This window comes from Miscanthus floridulus, chromosome 16, assembly GCF_019320115.1.
Source record: "Miscanthus floridulus cultivar M001 chromosome 16, ASM1932011v1, whole genome shotgun sequence".
Classification (NCBI taxonomy): domain Eukaryota; kingdom Viridiplantae; phylum Streptophyta; class Magnoliopsida; order Poales; family Poaceae; genus Miscanthus; species Miscanthus floridulus.
In genome coordinates, this window is record NC_089595.1 from 103,559,876 (window position 1) to 103,581,380 (window position 21,505).

General features: G+C 44.9%; 2 protein-coding genes across 3 annotated transcripts; one reads left to right on the forward strand and one right to left on the reverse strand.

Annotated features, from left to right (window-relative positions):
• The first annotated feature begins 1,305 nt into the window (after nt 1-1,305).
• On the forward strand, nt 1,306-2,510 carry LOC136513018 (protein LURP-one-related 5-like). The gene has a single exon (XM_066507018.1). It carries the CDS (start codon nt 1,527-1,529, stop codon nt 2,334-2,336), a length of 810 nt encoding a protein of 269 aa, XP_066363115.1. The 5' UTR covers nt 1,306-1,526; the 3' UTR covers nt 2,337-2,510.
• Nucleotides 2,511-3,590: 1,080 nt separating this feature from the next.
• On the reverse strand, nt 3,591-7,892 carry LOC136513101 (outer envelope protein 39, chloroplastic-like). Of its 2 annotated transcripts, none has more exons than XM_066507098.1 (11): nt 7,700-7,892; nt 7,532-7,598; nt 7,390-7,425; nt 6,909-7,053; nt 6,609-6,767; nt 6,458-6,528; nt 6,304-6,382; nt 6,117-6,232; nt 5,898-6,045; nt 4,657-4,726; nt 3,591-4,098 (listed from the first exon to the last, which is right to left on the reverse strand). In XM_066507098.1, the coding sequence occupies exons 1-11, from the start codon at nt 7,731-7,733 to the stop codon at nt 3,938-3,940; spliced, it is 1,086 nt and encodes a 361-aa protein (XP_066363195.1). In that variant the 5' UTR covers nt 7,734-7,892; the 3' UTR covers nt 3,591-3,937. The 2 variants fall into 2 exon arrangements, 1 of the variants encoding a protein (XP_066363195.1); XR_010773291.1 differs by having other exon boundaries at nt 4,020-4,098; nt 4,657-4,788.
• Between the last annotated feature and the right edge of the window lie 13,613 nt (nt 7,893-21,505).

Genomic DNA, 21,505 nt, shown 5'->3' on the forward strand with positions numbered 1-21,505 from the left:
CGACGTGGGAGCTGATACGTACCATATTTTAGAATTTTCTTTAAAAATGTATATGGCTTATATTATAGAACGGAGGGAGTATTTTATATATTTGGTTAAAATCGAGGCCAATTATAACTTATTAAAAAGTTAGTAATACTGTACTAGTATTTGTCGTTGACGAAGGTAGTATATCCCATCTTTGCAGTTGCAACATGTCTATTTTGGTCTTCGGATGGCTTTGGCGTTTGATCATATCATATGCTGTTCTTCACCTAACCGTTTTTTTTTTTTTTTTGCGACAGTTTTTCACTCAACCGCTGTTACTTGCAATTTGCACGCACGGTGGAGCAGTAGTAGATGTACAACTGCCGCTCATCCGCGGGGGCCGCCGCAGCCCGCGCCGACAGGCCCGCCGGAAGTCGCTCACCTGACACTGCGCGGGACAAAGGCGGTGCCCAAGTCTAGAAGTTCGGAGCCCAACAGCCGGGGCCCGCCGGGACTGCGCCCTTGAGGCCTGGGCTGGGCATCGGGTTCGTGGCACCATCTGGACCACGTGGACCAAGCATGTGCAACGAGCGCTGACGCGTCTCGTGCCTTTTTTTTCACTTGCGGCGCGTTTAGTTCGGTAAAATTTGCACACGTAAACTTTACATAGTGCACGATTCTCCACAGTAGCATTTCGTTTATATTTATAAATTATTGTTTAAATATTGACTAATTAGGCTCAAAAGATTCGTCTTGTAAAGTTAAAGTAAACTGTGCAATTAGTTTTTAATTTCATCTCCATTTAGTACTTTATGTATATACCATAAGTTTAATATTGACGGGAATTTTTTTTTTATAGTGCACTTTTAGAGGCGAGGCTTGATCCAAATCTCGCCATTTCAAAATTCGGGGAGGGGAAAGGCGTCGTCGTTTACCGCGGCTACCACCGCCTGGTACCGCGCTGTTGTTTTCCCGGGTTCGGGACTTTGGGGCTTCAGCAGATGCGCTGCCGTTGGACCGTCACCGCGGCAGGTTGTGTAGTTTGTTTGACACAATTACACGATGCTTATCTTATCTCGCGGCAAAGGCAAAGCACCAGCTTTTACTCAACGCGACAACGCCTGTACAGTACGTACGACTCATCAACAATGTTCCGTGCGCATTATACTACGTTATCATCGATCGAGTTACTACTAAATACACATCCAAATCCAATCTGAACCCGTTGCGTTCCCGCGTCTCGCTTGTGGCCCTGGCGACTGACGGCGAGCGGACGGCGGATCGGATCGAATCGAATCAACCCGCCCCGGCTGGTGGCCCCACACCACCCCGCCATGGCCGGCGCGTTGGCGAGCGCGAGCGTGAGCGTGTATAAACTGGGGAGCTCTCCCACCACGCGAGGGCGACGCGAAAGCGAGCGCCGACATCTCTAGGCTCTCTCGATCCGCCCCCACTTGGCCACTTCATAAAACCAAGCTGCTGCTACTACCACCAGCCCGGTCGTCTCCGGTCTCCATCCACACGCCGCTCCCCGCCGCTGCCGCTATCAGCACGCGTGTATGTGTAGCACGCCGAGGCCGGCCGAGCCGTGTACTAGCGAGGAATCAATCACCAGAGAGAGAGAGAGAGAGAGAGAGAGAGAGAGAGAGATGTCACCGCCGCAGCAGCAGGCGGCCATAGTCGGGGAGGAGTACTGCGAGGGCGAGGACAGGGAGCTGACGGTGCGGAAGATGACGCTCTTCACCCCGGGGGACGGGCTGGAGGCGTACGACCACCGGAATGGCGCGCTGGCGTTCCGCGTCGAGACGTACGGCCGCGGCGGGGCGTGCGGGGGCGGCGCCGCCAGGGGGGACCTCGCGCTGCTGGGCGCCAGGGGTGAGCCCGTCCTCACGGTGCGCCGCCGCCGCCCCAGCCTGCACAACCGCTGGGACGGCTTCCTGGGCGACGGCGCCGCGCACGGACAGAAGCCCGTCTTCTCCGCGCGCCGCTCCTCCATCCTCGGCGCCGGTACGGGCGCCGCCGCCGTCCTCGTCGACCTCCTCGCGCCCGGCGTCGTCGCCGGGGAGTTCCGCGTCGACGGGTCCTTCCCGCGCCGCTGCTGCCGCGTCGTCGCCTCCGCCAAGGCCTGGGCCGCGCCGGACCGCGAGGGGGAGGAGGAGGAGGACGTGGTGGTGGCCGAGGTGAGGCGGAAGGTGGACGAGGACGCGCACGTCATGATGGGCCGGGACGTCTTCGTGCTCTGGGTGCGCGCGGGGTTCGACGCCGCCTTCGCCATGGGGATCGTGCTCGTGCTCGACCGGATCACCGGGGACGACGTCGACGGCGATCTGGGACAGGACCTCCTCGAGGCCGCCACCTCGCCGGCGTAAGCCACGCCGGACGGATCGACCTCCCGCTTGCGTGCTCCGCGTGGCATAGTATAATCCACAAACAATTTTCTGATGGTTCTTCGTCGCCGTCAGAGTTTGAATCTTTGGCTTGTGAATTGAGCTCGTTGTACTTTACCTTTGAGCATGAAGTGAATTACTGTATTATCTTCTCAATTCGGTGCTTCTTTTTCCTTCCACTACCTGAGTTGCCTTCATCAGAGGGTCCCGTTGTTTTCGGAGTCAAAAACGTGGTGTGGCAGTGAAGTGAAGCTGCCTCTTTCAAGCCCAGAAAATGGACGTCATTTACGTGGGTGGCAATGCACGGACTTCGGCTGGGCGGCGGCAAAAATCTCTTGCCCCTTTCGGTATAAACAGCCGTGGAGACAGGACAAATTGACACTCCAGAGGCTGCATTGATTTTTCTGTTTGGTTCAATTTGGTCCGTTCACTTCGTTGAAAAAACAAATCAAAATACTGTTCCGACTAATTTGTTAGGAGAGAAAAATACTGTTTCAGCTAAAAAAATAATATAAAAAATACAGATTCTAAGACAAGCGTAGCGACATATCCAAACTAACCAAAAGGCAGGTGATGCTAATCACTAACGTATCAGAGGCGACGTCAGATCTCATCGGCCGCACGGGTAACAGGTTTGCGAATAAGGCCTTGTTAAGTTTATTCATTGTCCTATCCAATGTTTATACACATACATGAAATATTAAATATAAACAAAAAATAAGTAAGTGTACAGTCTACGACTAATTTACGAGACGAATCTTTTAAGCCTAATTAGCCCATGATTCGATAATATAGTGCTACAGTAACACATGCGCTAATGATGGATTAATTAGGCTTAATAAATTCGTTTCGCGGATTACTGACGAATTCTGTAATTTATTTTTTTTATTAGTATCCAAACACCCCTATGCGACACCCCCATATAACACCTGATATGACACCCCTAAAACTTTATGCCCTGAATTTAAACAAGACCTAGAAATGAAAGAACTAATAGATATAAACAGATTCTCCCAACGAATGTCCAGCCTTTTCCATCACAAATAAACCACATTTGACGTTGACACAAGTCCACAATATGACATCGACCATAAATATATATTTGTAATATACATTCTATAACCCTAATGAAGCTGTGATGTAATGGAAGTATCTGTGGAGCAGTTCTACTCATCATCTTATCAGCAAATGTTTGCTCAGCATCTATCTAAGAAAATATTTGACATCAAAGGTACATCGACCATAAATATCTATTTGTATATTTTGTAAACTTAATGAAGTTTTTATGAAGCAGTGGAAGTATCTTTAGTGCGGTCCTACACATACCATCTTATCAGCAAAGGTTTGTTCAACATCTAACCCAAAAAAAAAGATCATAACAATAAATAATAAAGGGCATGCATCTCGTGCATCCCAACTATACACCTTTTGAATGCCAGCATGTACAAACAAGAAGATTCTGCTGGCATGTCCGGAACACACACTGTCAAGAAAGAAAACTGGGGGAAGCCCCTTCTATGTCCACGGAAAGAATCAAATTGAATTGCCAGTCTATGTTAAGTGAGAGTTGTGTCTTTCATAACCTAAGAGCTGCCACTACTGTTGATTCCTAAGTAGATGGTCTTGCGATTAAATGCATTCATAGCGTAGTCGACACGGATCTGACCTAGGTCAGTGTTGAAGTGAAGCCCATATCCAAATCCAATACCAAATCCTGGTTTCCCTTGCCGCAGAGCTGGATTACCTGCAGTTATGTGTGAATAATTGTTCATGTTACTGATACTGAAAAAATGATCTCCATAAGAACATAGAAACACTGCATCTGATGTAAAGAAATCTCGAGGATGTTGAAAACTATATTTTCCATAACTAGAGATGAATATGCAATCATCAATTATCGATCATGTGTTGTTGTTGTGTTTCTCTAAGTATTATCATACTGCACACTGATGTCTATCATGCAAATTATTGATTGTCTTTCTCCGTTCTATATGATATGTTATCTAGGCGTTTACACAAAACCCCCTGCTAGAGATCGCATCCCATATAGCAAGGCAGAGTAATTTATTTCAGCTTCTGGTGAATTACAAACTTAGCAATCCCTGGTCTGAATTATGGATGTTTACAAGATTCAATAAAGCTTCCATTGTTTTTCTAAAAAATGAAACTAATTGCACTTAGCTTAAGAAATTATGATGTTACTTTCTTGTGAAGTATTCAATTAAGTAATGAACCTCAAGTCTATTTTTGAAACTAATAGAAATCAGTGAACTAGTATGTGCAGAGGACACAACACCCTTACCAGGGACATGACGAGCAGATCCTAAGTCACTGCCACAGTCCATGAAAATAGAACCCTCCAGATGCTTCATCTTCACAGAAACATGTCTCAATACTTTGTGGTTATGCCAAACAAATATCACTGTTCTGGATACTAGGGATTTATTGGACAGCACAAAGATAAACAGAATATCAAAGATTCACAATAAACTGATGTTGGTGAGACATTTCCATGGAAAGTTCTTAGTGATTGCCGATTTCTTGAAAAAAAATCATGATTGGTGATATCAAAATTCTTAGTGATGCTGTTTCTTGAAAATTCTTAGACACTTCCATGGAAAATTCTTAGTGATATCAAAGATTCTCAACACTAGTTTTCATAAAATGCAGGAGCTAGATTGGTAATGCTGATTCCTTGAAAATTGTACTGATCATTGTTTCTCTCCAACTAGAGACTGATTACTGATTTCTGGTTAACTGCAAATTTTGCAATCCCAGATCTTGCTTAAAGGATTCAAGAAAACTTCCAAGTTTTTTTTTTAATGAACATGAACATATCTTAAACTGTGTGATCAGTGGAGTTGTGGGTGGCTGCAACTACCACCATAACTTAAAAAATTGTTTCACATTCAACAAAATCATCAAAGAAAAAACTCCAGTGCAAGGGGCAGATGTTACACAACTCAACATGAATGGTGGGAAGTACATGGAATCAGCACTTGTTTACTGCTCTAAACAGTGTGCAACTCTAAAGGGATGACGCATAATAGCAGGCTAGCAGCAACTCTCCAAATTCAGATCTTGCATTCACAACAAAGAACAGATCTTGTAGCATAACAATTCAGTTATCAACATGAAATATTCGAAATTATGAGTAGAACAATCAGATCATTAGTTTTTACTAACAAGAGCACTAAAGGCCTTCGACATTTGTCACATGATAAACTGAGAATAGTCAAACATGTCTCACATGATAATCTGTGAACAGAAATCAGTGAAGCCTCAAGGTCCAGAATCAGGAAACCGCAAACTCATAATTACCATTTGTTAATCGGTAAACTAATTAGCTAAAATAAGTTGCCACTTCATTTGACTAGTCAAAAGTAAGTGCTACGGCTTTCATATGTGGTGGTGGTGTCAACTGCCTGTCTATTCATCTTTCTCTAGCAAGGTTTCCATTCCCTTTGCTATAAGTACCTTTTTCCATCTATAAGCACCAAAAAACTCCATAAAATAGATTGGGTATATTTGATATTGACATACCAGGGGAATTGTGTATTCACAGTTAGCAATTAGACATAGTCTTCCTGAACCAACAGCGCCTTCACCATAGCCTCGGACACTACCAAGTCCACCTATGGCAAAAGCTTGATATGGTGCCATGTCCCCCACAATGGATCCGCCTGTCAAACTGTGAGGTAGAGAGATATGAACCGTCAGAGAAGAGCTTTCTAGAGAATGAATACTAGGGGTAGGTATCACCTAGTAACCAAAAATGTCGGACCCAACTTAATGCCTTTTGAAACTGCACATTTAACTCTATTGAAGGTCAGTGACTTTGGTACAAGTGGCAATCCTTGTTCCATTTGGAAGTTAACCTACCAATAAGAGTTACTGTATAAGGTAGCCATTATGGTAGAAATAGCATCATAAAGTAGGCATAACTTACTTTTAAGAAGCTATTGTCATTGACATCTGCATAACCAGATTCTTGCTTCAAGATGATCATGTTGTCATGGAGGTTACCACTGCATGACAATTAACAAGAGTATTAATAAGCACTTTCAGCTACAATTTAAAGAAATCCCCCAAAAAATCATCACCTGCATGTCAGAGGAAAGCCATCTTGGTCTCTGGCAATGGAGTGGCCCTGATTATTAACAGGACGGATATGCTGTGGGAAAAAGGTAACAGATAAAGAACGTGTAGAACATGAAATTAACGATAATCAATTGAAATTAAGTCGAGGCCCACCTCAAATTTAACACTAGTTCCCGACGTCCAGTTTGATGTGGCTGGTTCATTAAGCTCCAAACCAAATGACAATCGACTAAGGTTTATCCCTCTGCTCCCTGATCGTGTGAAGTTATCAGCCGGGAATCCATGGACGGCAACTTCTGGTGTCATTGAGTGCTGATTGCTCAAAACATAGGAAAGTGAGAAAAAGTGTAAATTTGGTCAAAAGATTACAACAACAATAGGTTTCCAGTGCTTCAGCTTTACTTTAGATAAGAAACATAAAAGGATAACCAAGATACACAACGCAATGCCAACCTGAACTACAAATGATTGCTGTGATAACCACTCAGGCCTTGGGCGTCTATAGGCAACAACAACATTGGAGTCATTGATTCCTTTATCCAATATCACATCCAACTTCTCACTTCTCCCAAAGAGGTTTGGGTGTTTGAGAGAGATCCTGCAGGCCAAACTCTAGATTCACAACACAGTAGTAAAACTGTAGACAATAATGAAGACATACACCTACATACATATACACAGACTCGCAGAAAGATGCATAGGCATGACGCCCAAATGCACAGATCTGGTATGGAGATAGTGTAGTAATCTGCACGTGCAGGAAGTCGTGAACAGGCAAGACATTGATGTGCATGTGCAAGAACGTGCTAGGACAGGCATGTTCTAAGCACCAGGCATCAAAGGCATGCGCAAAGAGACAGGGAAACACCGGATGCTAAAGTACAAGGTGCACTTGAACAAATTTACAGTGGATGCAAAACATACACACGCCTACCTTCCAACGATTTGCGATAAAGTGACGCCAGAGCTTCTGAAACCACCCAGAACAACAGCAGGTCAGGATTATACCCAAGAAAAACCAAGAAGGCACGCACACATCCATTAGAGTCCTCCCTAACAGGCAAAGTACCGAGCACCTGAGGGGCGGCAGCAGCAGCGCCTCGCACAGCATGTGGGTCAGGTCGACTTGCATATCCACCTTGGCTGCGGCATGTCCACGAACAGATGAGCGACGCCAGCAAATTACCAACACGCGCAACAACAGCCACGAACAAAAAAAAAAATCAAAAGGAAAGAGCAATGACCTTTCCCTGCGTTGACGCTCTGCTGAGCTCCCATGGCTGCGGGCGCGAGGAGGCACACCTCATGCGAGCTCGGGCACGACGGCGCTCCGCGCGGCGCGGCGAGGATTTGAGCGGGAGGTGCCGAGGCGGTGGGGCCGTGGGGGCCTTGGGTGCTTTGCGTGGGGCAGAGGGAGAAGTGAGGCTGTGAGAGTGGGATTGCTTCGGTGGGTTAACTAGCTGCGCCTGCGCGGCTTCCTTACGTTGTCGATGTGATTTTTTTTTTCCGACAAAAAAAACTATTGAAGCAACTCTAACAAATTAACTCTCTGTGGCCAGCAATAAAGGTAGCATATCAAGAGATTAGTCAAAAAAAAAAGACTACCAAAATTTATTGATTCAGGCTACTCTCTAAAATAGATTTAACAAAAAAAATACTAAAGTACTCCAACAGACTCTGTAAAACCAAGAGGTTGGAATGACTAGTGAGGTAGGCTATCCAACGAATGAGGTGGGATGGAAAGCTACTAAATTTGGAGAGTCATTTATAGTGCTTGTCGGTGCTGAAAAGTGACTAACACGTAAATATTATAGTTTTGCTGTACGTTATGATCGGAGGTGGCCTAGCACTCAATGACACATGGTTTATACTAGTTCAGGCAACGTGCCATACGTCTAATTTGAAGTCGGTCGGTGACTTTATTCCTGAGCCCAGATGCTCGAAGTTTATTGTAGGGTTACAAACGGAATGAAGAAAGATGGTGGGTACAAGAGGTCCGGTCAGACTCTGGTCTGAAGGACCGAGAGTGACGGGAGCTCCGCTATGTGCTAAGTGTTTGAGCGTGTGCTCGAGGTTTAAACCTAGTGGTTCTGTTGTTGTGTGTTAGTGAACTAATCGATCTTTTGTTGGAAGAGAGCGCATCCCCTTTAATAGATGAAATGGATGAACTTACAAGAGAGAGAGAGTGCATGTATGCTAAGTCTTGCTGCCCACGCCGTCGGGTACAAGATGATTGTAGGGGCCCATAACACTGTTAATATCAGATGCATGTGAGAGGTTGCGTCTTCTTCTTCTGGTATGGCAGACGTCGGTGCCTGTCATACTGTTGATGCCTGAAGGTACGTAGGAGGTTTTACCATGTTCGTCCAGTATGCTAAATAGTCGGTGCCCGCAACACTGCTGATGCCCAGAGGTATGTGGGGGGAGCCTTACCGTGTTTGTCTGGTATAGGAGTTGACGGCGCCTACAACACTGTAGAGAAAATATCGGCGCCCACAACACTGCTTGGGTTCTGATATGCCAGGAAGATTACAGGGTACTGTCCTATAGGTGTACAGGGTACGATCCTCGGTATTGCTATTGACTTTGAGCGTCCTACTTTACTTGCTCCGTCCGTTTCCTGGTCCTTATCGAGCGGGCGTCCCCGGTCGGTTGGTCCCAGGCAGCTCCGACTGTGCCAGTTAGAGAGGAGCTGTAAGAAGAGGTTTGGCGTATCCCTGGTCGGAGACATGAGTCGGAGTTGGAAGCGGTATTTGGCCAGGCCTTCCGGTCGGAGAGACGGGCCGGAGTCGGAAGCGAGCGTTTGTTTTGCCTTAGCGAGGCCTTCCAGTCAGAGATTGGATTGCCCTTCTGGCCTGTCGTTTAGATATTTAGACCGGCCTAGGAGTTGCGCGTCATTCGCAATGTTGTCTGCTGGGCCAAACTTTAGGCGAGAAGTCGGTCCATAAGGGACCCCGGGTTTATGAACCCTACAGTGTTGGAGATGTTTTTCTTTTAATAATAGCTAAATTTACTTTTTGAAAACGATTTGGCTAATCCCTTGGAGATGCTCTAAGACCCATTTTAGTGAGAGTTTCATGTAACACCCTTGGTGTTACACCCTAAACAAACCACTAAACCATGTCATGAGTATCATGTTTATGTGATAAGCATGTGATAAAGCGTGTAGATCAATTTCTTGTAACCTAAAATGACTAATAAAAATGTTAAATGAAAGTTGATTCAGTAGCTCATGTATATCTAGTAGGGTTGAAAACTAATTTTTATTAAGCAAAAACACTATAGAACATATATGTAGCACTTAAATAAAGTTTGGAGTATGGACTTTGTAGATGGCAATGAAATCCTTGCTGTGGAAAAATAACTTCGCTAGCTAATGCTTCTAATGGCCTAGAAATACAACTTGGAATCAAGTTCAACTCAAAGACAATATTTTCAAGTTTATAGACAGCAACACAATGCCATGTTTGGTAATTTATTTTGTGAAATCGAGTTATGGGATGGTATCGTGTTTTAGCTCGGTTTGGTAGCCTCACATGCTATCTTGAGCATGGTGAAGATGGTTTATGTCCACAAGCAACCGTTTAGTTGTTATAGGCGCTTGAAAATTCGTGCAAGACATGATTTTAGGCTAGTTCACTAGGTAAGCGCGGTCACCACGTCTCGGGGCGCGACGTCGCAACACCGGCTCACTTTGTGTGTGCACGCGCCTGCCGTGCATGGCCGACTATGAATACCCTATCCTGGCTGCCACTAGCTCTGTCGTGTGGAGCCGCTACTGCTGCTCGCACAACCGAGCGGCGTGGCCACCTGCCTCACTGTTCTGCCGCCCCATCCATCACCGCGACGCCGTCACTGTTGATGCCACTATGTTAAGCTGCGGGTGTGCTGCCACTGCCATCCTCAGCCACTGCCATGCGAGGTTGCTATCACCATGGCACCGTGCTGCACTGCTGCTGCTCATCTTGCCAATGTGCACTTATGAGCTATCCCGCCGCACCGCCTACCTGCCTCGTGTCGCGTCGCTACCGCTGCTAGGTGATGTCGCCTCACCGTCACATCCATGCCTCCCTCTACATCCCTGCATCGCTGCAGGCCTAATTTGATGCCGCCGCTGTGGCAGAACTACCCAAAATAACACGCTTTCTGAGGCACTCATCTTCTATTAGACACTAAGCACCTCGAAAGTGAGCTACATTGGACAGTTCTATCGAGCATACCCTAAGGGAGAACTCAAAACTATAACACCCTCGATGTTACATTATACAATTTTTGCTAAAACACCGCATGAGCATCATACTTGTGTGTAATATAGGGTATAAATCAATATACAACACTTGAAACATTCATCTGAAACAAGAAACAAATGCTACATTTCATGTCGCTTTATATTGTTTAGGGTTCTAAGTGAATTTTATCGAACAAAAATGCTATAGAACGCTTATGCGAAACTTTGATAAAGTTCGTTGTATGAACTTCGTAGGCAACGGTAAAATATGTGCGGTCGAGGACGAGGTTCGCTAGCTAGTGTATCAAGTAGCTCGGGAATGGAATTCGACGCGAAACCGTTTGAAGCTTCGTCAATTCTCGTAAGTCTGTAAATGGGTCGACGAAGCTAGGTTCGACAATTTTTATGGGCGAAACGGGTTAAGTAAGAGCATGATCTTAGGGTTTGTTTTAGAAGCCTGATGCACCATCCTAACGTAAAATAGCTGGTTTAGCTATGGGATCATCGGATAGGATTTTTAAATAGCTTTAAAAAGTGTGCAAGTCACATATTTTGAACGGAGCCAACGCTGGTCGCGGTCACCTTGCTCGGCACGCGGCGTTACCGCGTCGGCCACCGGCGTGCATGCACGCCACGGCCAACTACTACTGTGCCCTGGCGCACGCATGCATGCGCACTGCACCGGTGGGCCTGGTTGGTTCTGCCCACCATCACGTCCATCTACGCCTTCTACTCGCTGCCGCGTCACCAAACTGGTGTCGCCGCTCGCCAAGCGCGCTCACGCCACCGCCTATGCGGCCACTATTGCTGTTGACGCCTCGTGGCTGCACACGCATGGGATGGCTGCCTAACTTTGCCATCGCGTTCATGTCTGCTGCCACGTTACGCCGCTGTCTTCCCTAACCTTCCATCCTCTGCTGCACTCAGTGTCGAGCCATCGTTGCCTTGCATGCTGGGCAGTGTGACCAACATCTTGTGCATGCCTTGTTGTTCCCCTTCACTGTGCGCGCTTGTGCTTTGCATCGACGACCATGACAGCGCCGAGCCAAGCCATGCCTAACTTCCCTGTTCCTCAATCTCAATGTCACCGGGACTGCTCCTCCGAATTCACCATAGTGGAGCCACCGCAGTGCAATTAACTCCATCCTCAGCTCCGCTATGTAGCCAGCCACCCAACTGACCCCACCTTGTAGGGAACCTCGCCTTATCGTGCTCCAATTTTGTAGCTGCCATTCTGCTAGGCCAATAAGACCGGGTTGGCATACGCTGACGGCAAGCCATCCATCCAAAGAAGCTTGGGTCGATTCCTTGCACTGATAGCTTTGCCTCCACCTGCTAATCACCCTATGCACCGCTGCTGAAGCGCTACCATTGCCTAGCCTTCCCTGATGCGGCCTTGCCACCGCTGTGCGCCGCCGCACCATCCATGCGCACGTGGCCAGCTAGGCTCGAGCCGTTTTCGGTCAAACCACCGCCTCGATTGGTTCTATGGTGTTACTTGAGCTCACTGGCAAGCCCTATTCCTCTAGCTTTGTTGTGACTCATCGGAACGCCATCGTCGTGGTTGTAGGATCCCCACCGCCATGGTTTGACCTCGTTGTAGCGTCCTCGCTTGTGTTTCCTTCGCCCAGCGCTTCGCGTTCACTCCTAGGTAAGGGTTAGCTCTATAGTTAGGGTGGGGAAGGTCTGATGTGGCTGGCGTAGCCACCGGTGCTAGCGTCGCTGCGCTGGAGCGTGCACGTGGGTGTTAGGGGTATCACTGTTGTGAAGGTAGGAGTTTCTAAGGGTGTAGCTGTAAGATAGTAGACTGGCAGAATAGTGCGCTTAGCGCTCATGTGATTATGGAGTAGTCTGAGGGTGTTTCTACATATTGATAGGTGCACGCGGGTCCTCCTCGGCATGGGCCACCATCGTCCAGCTGGGCCACGCCCCCGTGTGGGCTACACCATGCATGCGCATGTTGCGCCAGGTTGGGCCGAGCCGCTCACGTTGGGCCATGAGATAGAAATCAGTTTTTATTTTTCTAGTAAATTCGTGAATGTTTATTCAATATTAGTTGAGCTAAACTTTGATAAATTGTAGTAAATCTTGTAGATGTCCAAAAATAGTGAGATCAAGTTTGTTAGGTTCACAAAAATACCATCTACATGTTTGTGTAGTTAGATTGCAGTTATCTGTGACAATGGTAGGTCCATAAATTCAAACTAGAGAGTTTAGTATTATGTAGATTAATATTTGTAGGAATTTTTGTGGCAAATTGGTGATAGATATAGCTATGAGATTTTTATAGTAGGTTCATTAGATTATTATATACTTGCTGTAAATTTTGTAGCCCTAGAGTAGGTTGATAAATAGAGTAGCTATTATCCTTGTTTTATCATATATAGAGTAAATCAGTATTAGGAGTAAGAATAACATTAGTTGCTATGGTAAGGTAGGTCATGCTTCATACTTGTTAGTAGTAATAGTAGGTAGCTTAGCAATTTAGTTGGTAGAACTCACTTAATAGTTTGATAGATGTATTCTTATTTTAAGAGTTGTTGTTGCCGTAATACTAAGTGTTGCATCATCATTTTATGGATATAGATCATGAGTTGGCAGAGTTCGTGCCGGTGGACGAACAGGAGTATGAGGAGGTCATCGAGGAGTACGAGGAGGAGATCCTCATGTAGGAGGGAGCCCTGGAGCCTTTTGGTGTTGACTTTGCTAACACATCGCCTGCCCAAGGCAAGCCCTGGTGCATAACCCCTATTTTATGATCACTAAATATATGTTTATGATGTGCATTTAAGTTACAGGCATTTTATGGAAACTACATGCATAAATATATCTACCCATGAGTCCTACTAGTATAGGTCGAGTAGTTGCTATGCTTAGGATATTGGTAGCATGAGTAACCTGCCGTTCCTCGCAAATAGCTGATAAATATGATCACTCATGATAAAATGGTGGAAAAGAAAATGGTGATCGGGTAGGGATATGGTTTGGGTACTGGTGGGTGTAAAGGGTTGTGTCCTATGGCCAATAGGGCATAGCTCGGTTACACTTTTTCCCTGTCTGTGTCAATTAAGGACCGGTCATTGCATATGGCTCTAGGCAAGTCACAGACTTATTATTCTGAGCACATACTTGGGTATGGGCACAGGGAAGACTCGTTGCTCTCTTATTGTGGATCTGGCTCTTTTCAAACCAACTGATTGGAGGCAAGGATGGTGGAGGTTCTTGCACCACACTGAGTCCGAGACTCAGGAGTGGGGGCTTAGAGTCCAAGTTTGAACGAGGACCTAGACACCCAGGATAGGAGGGTGATGGGTTAGTCCTATTTGTGCCTAGGGTACAAGCAGAGCATGTGTTTTCGTGGTACCCAGCTGGGGGCTTTGATTCATGAATCGCTGGGAAATTCGGTACAGCTTGTCTATGGTTTAGCACCATAGTAAGAACTAAAATATGGAAGATGATGAAATGGAACTGATTGCTTAACTCTTGCTTGAAAGTAGAATATGTGCTTATATAGACTGGATAGATAATAACTTAATACGACTGATAATAATAACATAAATAAGGACTCACTACTAGTATTGCCTTTTGCCAAAAGAAAACTAGCAAACCATAAAGCTTATCATATTCCTTGGAGTCGAGAAACTATTCCCACTAGTCGGATAAGTCTTGCGAGTACATTGTGTACTCAGGGTTTATTCATCCTTATTGCAGGTAATGCATGAGAAGTACCTTTGTGTGGAGGATTCTTCTGGTGGGCTCAGATAGATCCTCGTCTCTTATCGCTAGATGTTCATTTTAAATTCCACTATTTGTTATTCTGCACTCTGATATTTGGTAATGTAATTTTAAGAACTTCTGATGTATGGAATGGACAAGTATTGTAACTCATTCTCATTATTGGATCCTTGGGAAAATGTAGATATTTTGGGTTCTCCCTTGGGGTGTGCCCAACGGATACCGCCCGTCGTAGTTTGCTTTCAGGGTACTTAGAGTCTGGTGGTAGACGAGCACCTCTGTAAGTATGTTATTTTGGGCGGTTCTGCCACAGAAACCATCCATGTTTTACATCTATAATCCAATAATGAGTACAAGCTTACAATACTAAGTCTATTTCATACAACAAGAGTTCTTGGAAATTATTTATTACAATACCAGAGTTTAGAGTGCGATAATTAAACAGCGGAATGAAAATAAACATCTAGCGAAAATGATACAAGGATCCATCTGTGCCCACCAGAAAAATCCTCCACACAAGAGCTACTCCTCAAGCTGCACCTACAATAGGTGTAAAATAAACCCTAAGTACATAATGTACTCATAAGACTTACCCGACTAGTGGGGAATAGTTTCTCGACTCTCAAGAATATGATAGGCAATATGGGCTTGTTGTTTTCTTTTTGTTTGCAAAAAACACTACTAATAGTTCATCCTTACAGTCAAGTTTTATTAGCAGTCTTGATTACTTCATTAGCTATCCATTCTAGGTAAGCACATGTTCTACTTTCAAGCAAGGGTTGAGCCATCAAAACCATTTCACCATCTTTTATCTTCCAGTTCTTACTACGGTGCTATATCATAGCCAAGTCGTACCGTCTCACAAAAACAGTGTTTCACGAACCAATGTATCCCAGCTGGGTACCTTGAAATACATGCCCCGTTTGTACCCCAGGCATAAACAAGACCAACCCATTTCACTCATGTCACGGGGTCTAGGTTCCCATCCAAACTTGGACTCCAAACCCCCGCACTTGAGACTCGGTCTCAGTATGGTGCTCAGACCTCCACCTTTTCCTGCCTCAAATCAGTCCGTCTAGAAAGGGCTAGAACCCACACCAAGAGCGTAATGAGCCTTCTGCTTCCATAAGCAAGTATGTGCTCAGGATAATAAGTTTGTGACCTGACTACCACCCACAGCAACGGACGGTCATTAATCAACATGAATAGGGAAAACAGTGTAACCAACCTAAGCCCCATTGGCCATGGGACACAGCCTATTAAACCCACCAATACCCAAACCATATCTCTACCCTATCTCCATTTTTCCTTTCATCATTTTATTATGAGAGTAATAATAATCACCTATTGTGAGTAACGATAGGTTACTCACGCTACCAAAACCTAAGCATAGCAGCTACTCAAACCTGCACTAGTAAGACTCTTAGGACAGTTATATCTATGCATGTGGTTTTTATAAAATTTCTATAACATAAATGCACATCACATATATATATTCAGTGATTATAAAAAATAAGGGTTATGCACCGGGCTTGCCTTGGGCATGCGTGGTGTTAGCTGAGTCAGTCAGTGGTGGCTCTAGGACCTCCTCTTGCACGAGAATCTCCTCCTCATACTCCTTGATGATATCCTTGACTTGTGATCACCGGTGGTCATGATCTCCACCAACTCGTTCTCTACATGCATGCGATGAAGATGCAACACTTACCATTCATGCAACAACAACTCTTAAAATAAGAATACACATACTAATCTACTAAGCTAGCTCTAATGACTAAAGTACTAAGCTAACTATCATCTTCACCAAGCAAAGTATTGGGTTAAACTAACAAACCCTTAGCTTGGCAAATTAACGATATATCCTTTTTTCTACTAATAATTTAATGTATATTAAAACAAAGAGCATTTAACTATCCTAATGTTTAGTCTATTTTAAGCTACAAAAATTATAGTGAGCACATAATAATACCATGAAGCTAGTATAAAATTTTCAGGACTAAAGCTATCACCAATTTACCACAAAAATTCTTACAATAATTAACTTAAGAATATTGAGTACTCTCAAATGATTTAATAGCTCCTGGTATCAACATGTACATATATGAACTAAATACACTATAGATAGAGCACAATTTTAGGAACCTAACAAAATTTGTTTCATAATTTTTGGACACCTACATAATTTTATATGATTCACCAAAGATCAGCTCAAAAATTAAATTAGAAAACTATTTCTAATTCCTTAGGAAAAGAAAAATGAAACCTCCCGTGTGGGACACACGTGACACAGCATGCGCAACCGTGGTGGCCCATAGGTTTGGCCCATGCAAGGCTGACCCACGCAGAGACGGCCCGCGCCGGGGAATCCCGCGCGCGTCGACGACTTTTGTAAAAGAGACCTCGAACTCCTCCCAATTTACAATTAAGTACTAACACTATTTTCTCCTCTCTCAGAACTTCTCACTTAACCCCCTGGCCTTTCCCTAATTCACCCCCGTGCACCTCCAGTGACCCAGCGTACGGCGGCATGGCGGTTAGTGACACAGCGTGGCTACGTCGGCCTCCTAGGACCTATGGTGGACCACCTAACGGGCCTGTCACTATCTTTGACCCAAGCGTCTATGCTAAGCGGTGGTGCAGGGTGACATGACTTGCTGGGGAAGGCTACAGCGGCACACGACCATCCATGATGGCGGTGCCACTGTTCCATTTGGCTAGGGTAGCTACAAGCCAAATTGGTTAGCGCGCGAGCATAAGGAGGCTACCATGGACCTAGCCGAGGTGACAGTTTGGGCAGAGGATGATGGAGGAGGGCTGGACACGTGCAGCTGAGCCATGTAGTGGCATACCACAGCAGCACAGTTGCATTAGCGACGATGGGGAGGTGGTAGTGGTTTCTCAGGCATGCGTAAGGTGGAGAGGGAGGCAAGACGAAGCTAGTGGTGCAGGCGAATTGGCTCAGAAGGAATGGTAGGAGGGTTGCCCACATCCATGGTTGGGCGTGGCCTTATTGGCACGGTGTCAGAAAAAACTCCAAATTGGAGCTTGGCTGTGCTTGCTTCAAGGCTAGGTGGGGGTCGGGGGTCAGGTGGCTTAATGGAGAATCTAGAGACGTGATGAATCGAGCGATGGTGACTCAACCATGCCAAATTAAATGAGCGGGGTTGGCCGGTCGCAATGACAGAGAGGGAGGGGCAGGTCTGGCTCGGCTCATCCTCGCCTTGGCGGTAAGTGGCCGGCTAAACCCAAGGTGGCATCTATGCACCTACTACATGACAACGTGGCCAAACCACATGCGCGTGCGCAGAGGCAGGTGGTGGCACGGTCGCAGCGCCATTAAGGTGAGGCGACGGAGTGGGGCAGCCGGGACAACCCATGTGCGTGCTAGGACAAGGCGAGCAGCAGCACAACACAATGTCGTAGTGGCGTCAGTAGTGGCAATGTGAGGTAGGGCAGCAGTGCAGATGCGATGACGAGGTGATGGCGCCGGCAGCGGCTCTGTCATGGCGCGGGGCGAGGCAGGCGACAGCAGCAGTGGCTCCATGTGGCGGGGCCAGTGATAGATGGGCCACAGCTAGGCCAGAGCAGCTGTGGCCGACCACGCATGGCAGTGTGCATGTGCATGGGATAGCTAGCATGGTGACACCGAATGCCCAAGCATGGTGACCGTGCCCACGCGGCCAACCAGCACGAACTATGTCGTGCATGAATTTTAAAGCGCCTATAAAAACTAAACGGTTGCTTTTGGACCTTAACCATCTTCACCATACTCAAGATGGCATATGAGACTACCAAATCGAGCTATAACACTACACCATCTCTTAACCCAATCTCTCAAAATAATTTGCTAAACATAGCAATGTCTAGCTATTAACAAACTTAGAAATTTTCTAAGTTTTTGAGCTGAACTTGATTTCAATTTGCAATTTCTAGACTAGTAGAAATATTAGTTAGTAATATCATTTTTCAATAACAAGTATTTCACTGTCATCTACAAAGTTTGTACTTCAAACTTTATTTAAGTATCACACACATGTTCTATAGTATTTTTGCTTAATAAAAATTGGTTTTCAACCCTACTTGATATACATGAGTTGTTGAATCAACTTCCATTTAACATTTTTATTGATCATTTTAAGTTACAAGAAATTTATCTACGCATTCTATTAGATGCATTAACATATAAACATGATGCTCATGACATGTTTTAGTAAATGATTTAGGGTGTAACACCGAGGGTGTTACAGCTCTCCCCCCCTTAAACAAAATCTCATCATGAGATTTAATGTGAGTGCCTAGTGTAGGAAAAAGGGTAAGAGTAAGCTTTTAACATAAACTATTACCTCGGCACACTGGGGAGAAGATGGGGATAATGCTCTAGAATATTACTCTCCTGTTCCCAAGTTGCTTCGTCCGCTAAATGATTTTGCCACTAGACTTTATAAAATTTCACCACTTTGTTTCTAGTAACTCTCTTTTTTCATCCAAGATTTTGACATGATGCTCAATATAAGATAGATCAGGTTGGAGAGGGAGTCTTTCAATTTCCACCACTTCCTCAAGAACTCATAAACACTTCTTTAATTAGGAAACATGAAAGATATTATATACTGCTGACAAAATATTTGGAAATTGGAGATGATAAGCAACCGCACCACATCGCTCCAAAATCTAAGGTCCGACATAACGAGGAGCTAACTTTCCACAGACTCTGAACTGATGCACACCTCTCATCGGGGATACCTTTAGGTACACATGGTCACCAACTTCAAACTACAAGGGTCTTCTTCGCTTCACCGCATAAGTTTTCTAACGATTCTGAGCTGCCTTCAAATGACTCTGAATAACACTACTTGCTCTTGAGTTTCCTTGATAAAATCAAGTCCAAAGTAACCACGATCACCCACTTGAACCCAGTTAAGAGGTGTTCTTCATTTCTAGCCATACATGGCCTCAAAAGGTGCTATAGGAATGCTTTCTTGATAGCTATTGTTATAAGAAAACTTAGCTAGAGTCAAGCATTCATCCCACTTTTTTGGAAAAGAGATGACACAAGCCCTTAATGTATCCTCAAGTACCTGATTGACTCTTTTTGTCTGACCGTCAGTTTGTGGATGATAAGCTGAACTTCTGAGAAGACGAGTACCAAGACATTTCTAGAGTTGCTCCTAGAATTGAGAGACAAAGACTGACCCTCTATCAGAAACAATAGTAAGAGAAACTCCATGTAGAGTCACAATCCGATCAAAATATAGCTTGACATACTTCTTAGCTGAATACTTTGTATCCACCGGGAGGAAATGAGCGGACTTGGTAAGGCGGTCCACAATGACCCAAATAGAGTCATACCCCTTTGTCGTGCAGGGCAAACCCACAACAAAGTCCATGAAAATATCCTCCTATTTCCAAACAGGGATAGGCAAGGGCTGTAGAAATCTAGGCGTACGCATATGGTCTACCTTAACCCTTCCACAAATGTCACATTCTGAGATGTATTTGGTTATATCCTGTTTTATATTTGGCCACCAATAAAAGTGACGCAAATCATGATACATCTTGTTACTTCCTGGATGAATGGATAATTTGGAGTTGTGAGCTTCATCAAAAAATTTTCTCCTAAGCTCATCACTTGAGGGAACCACCAATCGGTTCTTGAACTTCACCACACCTTGATCATCAACACTAAAATGAGGACCACGCCCTTCGATGATTAGCTTCTTGATATGTGGATTTTTCAAAGCATCTTGCCTATGCATGCTCTTCATTGTTCTTGGAGTATATCAAAATATTATTAATGAACACCACTACAAACTTGTCCAACTCCAGCAATAAGACTGCGTTCATGAGGTACATGAAGAATACAGGAGCATTGGTGAGACCAAAAGATATGACTAGATATTCGTAAAGCCCATACCTAGTAGAGAAAGCTATCTTTGGCATATCTTGTGGCCGGATCTTAATTTGGTGATACCCAGAATGAAGATCAATCTTTGAAAACACTTTTGAACCAGCCAACTAATCGAACAAAGTATCAATACGAGGTAAAAGATACTTGTTCTTAATAGTTACAGCATTGAGAGGGCGATAATCCACACACATCCGAAGAGTGCCGTCCTTCTTCTTCACAAAAATAGCTAGACAACCCCATGGCGAAGAACTAGGATAGATGAATCCCTTCTCCAACAATTCCTCTAGCTGCTTCTTCATTTCTGCTAGTTCCTTTAGAGCCATGCGGTAGGGACGCCACAAAATAGGAGTAGTACTAGGTTCTAACTCAATGGAAAACTCCACATCCTGGTCTGGTGGTAACCTAGGTAGATCTTTGGGAAAACATCCAAAAACTCATAGACCACAGGAATAGAGGCAAGGTCAGGAGAGGCTTTAGTATGAGCAATAACTGGCAAGGTGGGGATTGGTGGGATAAGGAGAGATATTCTATCCTCAGAAGAAGGAAGCTTCAACTCAATAATTCTCTGCCTAAGGTTCAAGAATACCCCATAACTTCTCAACCAGTTCATTCCTAGAATTGCATCTATGCCTTGCCCAGGCAATAACATGAACTAGAGATGATAAGAGTGAGTTGCTAGCACTAGCCTCACTGTGTCTGTTTGAGTGTTTACGCACAACTGCCCACCCGAAGCTCTGATTCTATAGGCAATAGGAATAGCCATAGTAGATATATTATGCCTTTGTGCAAACCCTATACTCATGAATGAATGTGATGCACCAGAATCAAATAATACATATGTCGGGTGGAAATTAATGGTGAACATACAGGCCATCACGGGCTCTCCCTATGGAATCTCCTCAGCCTCGGTGAAGTTAACCTATCCCGTATGGCTCATGGGCACCTTCTTCCTAAAGATAGTCCTCTTGACCAAAAGAGAGTTGGCTGAAGGCTGAGAAGACTGAGTATGAATACTGGACACGTCTGGTATGACCACCACAGTGAACTCTCTAAGTCAGTTAAAGCGCAAGACGTCGAAACTCCCAACCATTGCCAGAACTCCCGACCATCAAAACTCCCGACTTATGTTGACACTCCCGACGAACCAACCCAAAAACAATAATTTTACCATTGCTGAGC